The sequence below is a fragment of the Etheostoma spectabile genome, chromosome 7 (genome assembly GCF_008692095.1).
Source record: "Etheostoma spectabile isolate EspeVRDwgs_2016 chromosome 7, UIUC_Espe_1.0, whole genome shotgun sequence".
Lineage (NCBI taxonomy): Eukaryota > Metazoa > Chordata > Actinopteri > Perciformes > Percidae > Etheostoma > Etheostoma spectabile.
This window is the reverse complement of record NC_045739.1, coordinates 2520433-2529613: the sequence shown is the minus strand read 5'-3', so window position 1 is coordinate 2529613 and position 9181 is coordinate 2520433. Positions and strand designations below refer to the sequence as shown.

Genomic DNA, 9181 nt, shown 5'->3' with positions numbered 1-9181 from the left:
TGACTGTCAAAATAAAGCAGAAAGTAGAACAAACAGACACAGGGGAACAAGACAAGGCCAGGAACACAGGACCATGGAAAAAACAGACAAAAACACAAGGAGGCCAAAGAAAGGGAAACATACACCCAAACAAAAACCCCAAACCACAACACTCATTGGACTTTAACTTATCATTGCACTCACAATAACGAGTGTAGCTGTCCTCAATTTAGGTCAGAGTGTACGTCTCATCTCCGGATTTTCCTGCATCCACCGTGTGTGTGTGTGTATGTGTGTTTATGCATTTGAGAGTCAGTCGCCCCCGCCCGCTGCAGAGAGCCGACACGATTGCAACAGCAGCCGCTTTAGCAACTTAAGAGTGAAAAATCCGTCACAGCGTACATTGATGTTAAAATGTATACAGATTGGCTGGTCATTCCATGTACCTTTTGTTGGTAAATGTGAGATGTTCGAGTTACACACATCTCGTTTTCATATCAGAGACAAGGAAATGAATTTGGCGACGTACGTGTGTTACGTTCAACCCGTTCTCACCATGGATGTATTAAGAGGTTCTCACTCCTGCTTGGTCAGTGGCTCTCAGAGAGTTGCTTCCTCAGAGTCACATACTGCTGAAAGTCTGGCATGTGGGACTGCTGTGATTGGTTGAACACAACGATAACCGCAGGAAACTCTGGTTCTTGGTCAAAACTGCGAGTTGCACCAAAGTCACAGTGATTGGTTGAATTTGCGTGAATTGTTGCGATCACAACATTGCAAAATCCTGGAGAGACTGTCTATACTGTCTCCTCCTGCACTGTGAGCTGTCTGAGCAGCACTGTTGCCTTCTACCGTAGCTGCACATGTGGAAAAGGCTTCCCTGCTGAGTCTGAGTTGACTGCTTTACTGCGTTGGTTACACTGGCTCCTGAATAGGAACGCTGTTGCTTTGCCTGCACAGGCTTTGCATCTACACGTGCCTAGCCTCCACTGTTTTGTGTAGAGCTACTGTATGTGTTTTTCCTCTACCTGCTTTACTGGCTTTGCTGCTACCCGTTTGTCCTCTTTTATGCTGTCTATGTGTGCTGTCCTGCATGTTTTGTCCGCACATGCTAGGGCTACAGGCTATGCTACACAGGTACTTTGCCACACATTTTCTCTGTGTGCTGGTGTGTATGTCAGCTCTTTCTTTTAGCCACTGCAGTCTTAAGGGCCGTCCGCACCAAGAACTATAACTATAACCATAACTAAAACATAAGCATCCACACCGCTTAACGATAACGTTCTGAAACAGCAACGTCAATAATAATACATCACAGCAGACGTTGAAACGTACAATTACAGGAAAGTCTGGAGTAATATCCTACGTTACTACTGTGAATTTGGGTACATTTTATGATTGCTGACACCACTGCCTTGTTAAGGAAACAGCAGGCGCACAGCGCTCCAGAGAGCCAGGGATGAGGCTGGGTGGGCGGGGTCAGACCTGTGCCGAGCCGAGTATGATAGTCACATCTAAAACACAAGAATCACTCTCAGTGCTTTCTGTGACATGAGAAATACTTTCAAAATACTTTAAGTTTAAAAAAATTAAAAAATACACAGAGCTAAAGGACCGTAGCTCCACCGAGAGGAAAAGCCACGCCATTAACCACCTGTGTGAAACAAATCTCTCCCAGTGTCCCTCTCCGCCGGGCCATGTTGTAAATCCAGATTGATTCTCTTGATTGGCTCTCAGTGTTTCTATCATTCATCAAATCGCTCTGAAAGTGATCACAACGATATCGTTCTCCACTGTCGTCGTTAGTTGTGGTGTGGACTCCGCCATCCACTTGAATTACAATTTTTTAAACTATATATCTATAGTTATCGTTACAGTTATCATTCTCTGTGTGTACGGCCCTTAAGTCTCGCATTGCCAGACCTTCCTCCACTGCGGTGCGGAAGAGAGTCTGGCTAGTCCACACAGCATTCCGGGATGGAAGAGAAACTTGCTGTGGTTCATTGGCATTTCTTTAAACCAGTCACAATCGTCTCAGGCGGTCCTAAGCCCCAGACACAATGACGGTGCTTCTGCAAAATAGCCTCGGGAAGGGACTTGTTTTAGTTGGAACATGTGTCCGTTCAAAAGTTGTTTTAGTCGTGCAACAGAAAACTCAGATTGGACAGATAGTCTAGCTAGCTGTCTGGATTTACCCTGCAGAGATCTGAGGAGCAGTTTACCATATCCCAACCGGTCGTCAGACACCGCCTCCCAAGAGCCTGGGTCTGACCGAGGTTTTTGCCTAAAAGGGAGTTTTTCCTCGCCACTGTCGCACTGTTGCTGGCTCTGGAGGAAACTACTGGAACTGTTGGGTCCTTGTGGATTCTGGAGTGTGGTCTAGACCTGCTCTATCTGTAAAGTGTCTTGAGATAACTCTTGTTGTGATTTGATACTATAAATAAAATTGAATTGAATTGAATAGTCCTCATCAAATGACCGGAGTTTAGAACACCAACAGAAAGAAAGCTGAAGTATCAGGCTTAAAAAGAGGGACATGAGGCAGGACCTAAACAATCCTGGAAGTAAACACCTCCTCACCACTGTGTGTTTATGTGTGTCTGAGGCAACACTTCCTTAGAACTCCACAAGTTATCAACAAAAAAGTTATGTGTTATAACTGTGACACGGATGGTTATGGAATGCTGGTTACATCCAGTACTTGCATGATAGCAAAGCTGTCATTCAGCAAACCATAATTTGCAACTTGAAATGCTTTTGGTGCGCAATTACAATGCGTCCATTCTTTCTTTGCATGCAGCAAACTGACACGTATATTTATTGTCAGGCTTTAGTGACCTGACATTCCACGACATTTATGGCACATAGGAAAGACACATCAAGTATCAAAGTATTTTTAGAAGCCAGGCAAGAAGACCTTATGAACAACAAAATCTCTTATACGAATTGTGCTAATACAAAAAAGTCAACCTATGATTCTCATCTTGACGTCTTTTAATAAAATGACTGACACAAATTAGTTTATTAACCTGTCATTTTTTCAATGTTATAAAGTTTATAGCTAGCTATCTATAAACAGAAATTGAAGTTATATTTAAGATCAGATACTAATTGGAAAAAAAAGTTCAAAATATCCTCTAAATTGATCCATTATAAAAGAAAAACAACAAACCGGCATCGGAGACAGCCTTGCATGTATTGTCCCCGTACCTAAATCTGCTCCACCCCCTTTAGCTGCCTATATTAAGGCTGGGTGGCCACGCATCCTCAAACACAGCAGAGACAAAGTAGTTGCCTCCATCTTTGATATACTTGTAAGTATCAAACTTGTATCGAATATTATACCAGTTTTCATCATTTTTTTATTATCGTTATTAAAATAGTAATTGAATTATAAGTTTGTTAAACTCTTCTTTTTCTGTCTCATCCTTATCTGTGGTTACAATACCAAGTCTGAGGTTAGTCCAGTTGTTGTTTTCAATCCTGACACTCTTGATTTGTGATGAAAGGACTCTCTTCCATTGTTTCTACATTGTGGTCAATTTCTGTTTAATAAATGTATTGATCTTAGACTGGATGTGGCAATAAAAAGAAATGTATTTGTTATGCTCTAGAATTCCAGAGGCTTTTTGTCATTGTTTGGTCATAACCCTTTCTACACCACAGCATTCTTAAGTGACATAGCAAACTGACAACCAGTACATTTATTCTCAGGCTTTAGTGACCTGACATCCCATTCATGACACAGGGGAAAGCCTCATCAAATTATTTTTATCACATAACGCAAGTGAAAATATAGTTTTTTGTTTTGTTTATTTGCAATTGTAAATAGCACAATGTTCATAAAAGTTACATTATTTGTGTCTGATATTGTTGCTTTTTCCCACAGCACAAACATGAGCAAGCTAATTCTAACAGCAGGTAGTTTGCTTTTTAAATTGATCATATTGATGTTTCAAAAACTCTGTTTTAAGCTGATCTGACTGTGTCTGTCTGTCACTTGACTGAAGGTCTCTGTTTGATTATGACCAGTTTGGGTGAGTTTATGTTTTGCATTAAAAAAGTAATAAGTTGTGTTGTTAAACAAGGATTTTTGTCACTAACTCTCTTAAATCTTGCAGCCTCTTCTTTCAAACTGGTGTGTTACTACACCGAATGGTCTCAATATAGAACAGGGAACGGCATGTTTACGGTTTCAGATATTGATTCAAACCTGTGTACCCATCTGATCTACGCCTTTTCTGTCATTAATGATGCCAATGAGCTGGTACCCAGCATAGACACACACATTTACAAACCCTTTAATGGACTAAAAGATAGGTCAGTGCTTTACACTTTAAATATTCAACCAATTATCTTTCTTTTTGAAGTATTAAATAATCATTGTTTAACATATATTCTCACTAGAAATGCGGATCTCAAAACCCTTCTGGCAGTTGGTGGTTGGACTTTTGGCACCCAAAAGTGAGATATGAAAATACAATATAATGGAAATGTGTTGATATTATACAGTGTGTGTGTGTGTGTGTGTGTGTGTGTTGTATGTATATGATATATATATATATATATATATATATATATATATATATATATATATGGCATGCCGTTTAGGAAATAATATATATATATATGAAGTTTATCCATCTGAATATATGGAATGAAAGTCTGAATATATTGAATGGAAGTCTGAATATATGGAATGAAAGTCTGAATATATGGAATGAAGTCTGAATATATGGAATGAACGTCTGAATATATGGAATGAAAGTCTGAATATATGGAATGAAAGTCTGAATATATGGAATGAAAGTCTGAATATATTGAATGAAGTCTGAATATATGGAATGAAAGTCTGAATATATGGAATGAAAGTCTGAATATATGGAATGAAAGTCTGAATATATGGAATGAAGTCTGAATATATTGAATGAAGTCTGAATATATGGAATGAAAGTCTGAATATATGGAATGAAGTCTGAATATATGGGATGAAAGTCTGAATATATGGAATGGAAGTCTGAATATATGGAATGAAAGTCTGAATATATGGAATGAAAGTCTGAATATATGGAATGAAAGCTGACGTCATTACGGCGCTGGCGCCATCTTGTGTTGTGGCTGATTAATCAGGATGTAACAAATGTGGACGCTATGAGTGAATCGGCTAGGAATCTAGTGTCAGCTATTTTGAGCAATGAAGAGATTATTAACACTCTGGCAAATGCATGTACGGGCCAAAATACTGGTAACCGTATCCAGTGCCCACACCATTAGCTTCCAGTTGAAGTGTTACTTCTGCCGACATCTCCCAAAGAGACTCATAAATTCCTTCAAGAATGATGCATAATGTTCTTTCGGCAACGTTTTGTTGAACAGGATTGCTTATAAGCACTAAGAATGTCGCAATAATGGAAATATGATCCTCAAGGTGACGCTATCTAATTTCCAAACTGTTTGTGTCGTTTGGAGTATGACCAGTTGTTGCAAAAAAACCCTGCAGTTCAACAAAGTATTGGACTATTTCAGCCGATGCCATTTTGTAAATCCAGTGAATTCAGAAAGGTATCCCTTTGGTGACATTTCTGTCAATGTATTCCAACTTTCATTCCATATATTCAGACTTCATTCAATATATTCAGACTTTCATTCCATATATTCAGACTTTCATTCCATATATTCAGACTTCATTCCATATATTCAGACTTTCATTCCATATATTCAGACTTCATTCCATATATTCAGACTTCCATTCCATATATTCAGACGTTCATTCCATATATTCAGACTTTCATTCCATATATTCAGACGTTCATTCAATATATTCAGACTTTCATTCAATATATTCAGACTTCATTCCATATATTCAGACTTTCATTCCATATATTCAGACGATTTCATTCAATATATTCAGACTTTCATTCCATATATTCAGACTTCATTCCATATATTCAGACTTCCATTCCATATATTCAGACGTTTCATATCCATATATTCAGACTTTCATTCCATATATTCAGACGTTCATTCAAATATTCAGACTTTCATTCCAATATAATTCAGACTTCATTCCATATATTCAGACTTCATTCCATATATTCAGACTTCATTCCATATATTCAGACTTCCATTCATATATTCAGACTTTCATTCCATATATTCAGATGGATAAACTTCATATATATATATTATTTCCTAAACGGCATGCCATAATATATAATATATATATATATATATAGTATATATATATATATAATATATATATATATATATACATATATACATATATATACACACACATATATACACATATATATATATATATATATATAGATACATACATACACTGTACACACACATTTATACACATACACAGTCCTCAACACACATTTGTTTAAATTTTCAGATTCACCACAATGGTATCAACAGCATCCAACAGGAACACATTTATTCAGTCCTTTATCACACTACTGAGAAACGAAGGTTTTGATGGGTTACACCTGGACTGGGAATTTCCTGCACAACGAGGGAGTCCTCAACAGGATAAACAGGGATTCACACTGTTGTGCAAGGTCTGATACATCATTTATCCTGAGTCATTCTCAGAAACAGAGTATATGATGTATAATGTTATATTGATTCTTTAATCAGGTCTGACTGACCCATGTTGCTATGTTGTATAGGAACTCCAAGATGACCTTCATGGCACCTGGGACGGGGTCACAGGACATCACAGTCCCTTATACCAAAGCTCCCAAGACACTGAAAGTCAAACATACTTAAATACTGTGAGTACACCATTTCATAATGCCTTCATTTCTTAATCTCTTAGGTACATTTACCAAAAAGAATATTTTAGTCAACCCTCAATAATGAATATGGGGTGAACACTTTTAACAAAAGCTAAATATCAGATTTAAGTTAGTTTTAGTTAAGTGTACTTTAAATTGCATGTATGTAGTGTCCTACAATACATCAATTTCAGAAACCAAGTTTAATTTAAACTGAATTTTTTGCAACGTATAAATTTCCCACTTGTTTTTATCGGTGAGTATTTAATCAATGGCATACCAAAACCCCTTTGTGAACTTTGTGCCAGTCTGCGAGAGAATAACTGATGGTGACAATAGAAAGAACAAACATTTTTAGATCAGTTAGGGACTGTGTTAGTCTAAAAAGTGTATAAATAATAACAGAACGCTTTCTTGTCAAGTTATTGAGGAAGCTCCAAAGGCGTGTTAACAAAAAGGTACAACAGACAAAGTCACACAATCAAGAGACTTGAGACTTTTCTCTTACAGTACTGGATATCATTTTGGTAATTATTTAGATCTAATAATGGGGTTGTTGTGATAAATGGTTGATAAACACAGGAAAAAAATGGGTTTGTAGCTAGGTACATGCATACTGTAGGAATTGTTGCTCCCATTTACCATAAGCTATAATTCCTCCCACATTCCAGGACTATGCAATGCAATACTGGCGAGACCAGGGGGTTCCTGCTGAAAAACTAATTTTGGGATTTGCTGCATATGGACGAACATTTACCCTGTCGACTACATCCAGTAAGGTTGGAGCACCAATCAGTGGAGCTGGCTATGCAGGCAGTTACACGCTGGAGGAAGGATCATGGTCCTATTATGAGGTGAAATTGGAAACTAATTTGTTTAAATCAATCATGTAATCATACATACAGATTTTAATGTGTATGGTGTGTGTGCTAATGTCTGGCTCAAGACCAGCAGCAAAAGGGAGGTCTCACAGATAGTTTAGTCAAAAGGTAGTTAATTTAACTAAACAGATTAATAACACAACTTAACTCAACAAAAGAGTCATGGTGGGGTGTGTAAGCGTATAAGAAATCAGTCGTGTTTGCCATGTGTGCGTGGTATGGTGTGATGTGTGTTGTATGGGGCAGCAAACCAAACAACAAATAAAATGTTGGATAGATGCAGTAGGAGGGTCAGTCCAGTTGGCCAGGTACAGACAACCCTCCCAGTTCCACCTACCCGTCCACTGCCAGTACCTGAAAACTAAGGAGCAGAACATGCCAGGCAGGCAGATTGGGAGGCGTAGTCACATGTGCCCAATTTCTGATTCTGCTTATATGTTGAATAAAAATTTGACATCTGACCTTCTTTCAGGTTTGTCTTAATCTTAAAGGAAATACAGTATATTGGATTGAAGAACAGAAAGTTCCATATGGCACCACAGGAAACCAGTGGGTTGGATTTGATAACAATAGCATTAATGCAAAGGTAGCTATAAGTTAAGTCATCGTAATTCTTTACAGAAAAGGAGTAGTTGAAAACAAATCCAGTTGATGTGCTAGGACCTCAGGTGTTCTTTTTATTTTGTATTCTCTCAGACCAACTACATAAAGGAAAACAACTTTGGAGGAGTCCATGTCTGGTCTCTGGACCTGGATGATTTTAATGGAAAGTTCTGTGATCAGGGCAAATACCCCCTCATCAGCCATCTGCATAGTCTTCTGGTTTCAGGCAAGCCCAAAGATTATGAAGTATATACCCTAATTGGTAATATGGCTGTAACGGTTTAATGAGATCAGAGATCATCTTATATTATAAAGCTCTGTAAGAACTGGATCATCAAATGGAGAGCAAAAGTGTTTTTTTTAGTGTAAAATATCAGTTGTTAAGCTTAGAAATACAATGCAATAATCATGAACAGTTTATTACAATGTGTGATTAATTTCTTCCACAAACATCTCTCTAAATCTAGGAGTTCCAGTCATGACCACTACAAGTACCAGCGCCGCCGCCACCACCACCACTACAACCTCTGCTGGGAAATTTGATCCAACTTTCTGTAAAGGAAAGACCAACAGGCTTTACACCAACCCATATAACCCAAACTCCTTTTATAATTGTTTCAGTGACTTTACATATCTCCAAAACTGCCCCTCTGGTTTAATATACCAAGATAACTGCAAATGCTGTAACTGGCCCTAAATGAGCATGCATAATCCATGATGGGTAGCATAAACTTAACACAAAAGGTGTACTGCAAAAGCTGGTGTGAGTGTTTTTTTTTTTTTTAATTCTTCAAAGCTTTGTCTTCTATGCTTGCTTTAGGCTATTGTCAAGCTCTTGTTATGTTATGTGTTGTTTGGTTGAATAACTCATAGTTAGCACAAGTCTGAGAGTAAACTAGTAAAAAATATTTTCTTATTAATAAATACATT

At 37.8% G+C, this 9181-nt stretch overlaps 1 protein-coding gene across 1 annotated transcript; it reads left to right on the top strand.

Moving 5' to 3' along the window:
* Nucleotides 1-3245: 3245 nt before the first annotated feature.
* LOC116692161 (acidic mammalian chitinase) lies at nt 3246-9166 on the top strand. The gene is made up of 12 exons (XM_032520246.1): nt 3246-3293; nt 3432-3437; nt 3869-3900; nt 3990-4016; nt 4101-4299; nt 4387-4443; nt 6383-6548; nt 6660-6764; nt 7439-7621; nt 8121-8234; nt 8345-8477; nt 8719-9166. The coding sequence occupies exons 3-12, from the start codon at nt 3876-3878 to the stop codon at nt 8946-8948; spliced, it is 1239 nt and encodes a 412-aa protein (XP_032376137.1). The 5' UTR covers nt 3246-3293; nt 3432-3437; nt 3869-3875; the 3' UTR covers nt 8949-9166.
* Nucleotides 9167-9181: the final 15 nt, after the last annotated feature.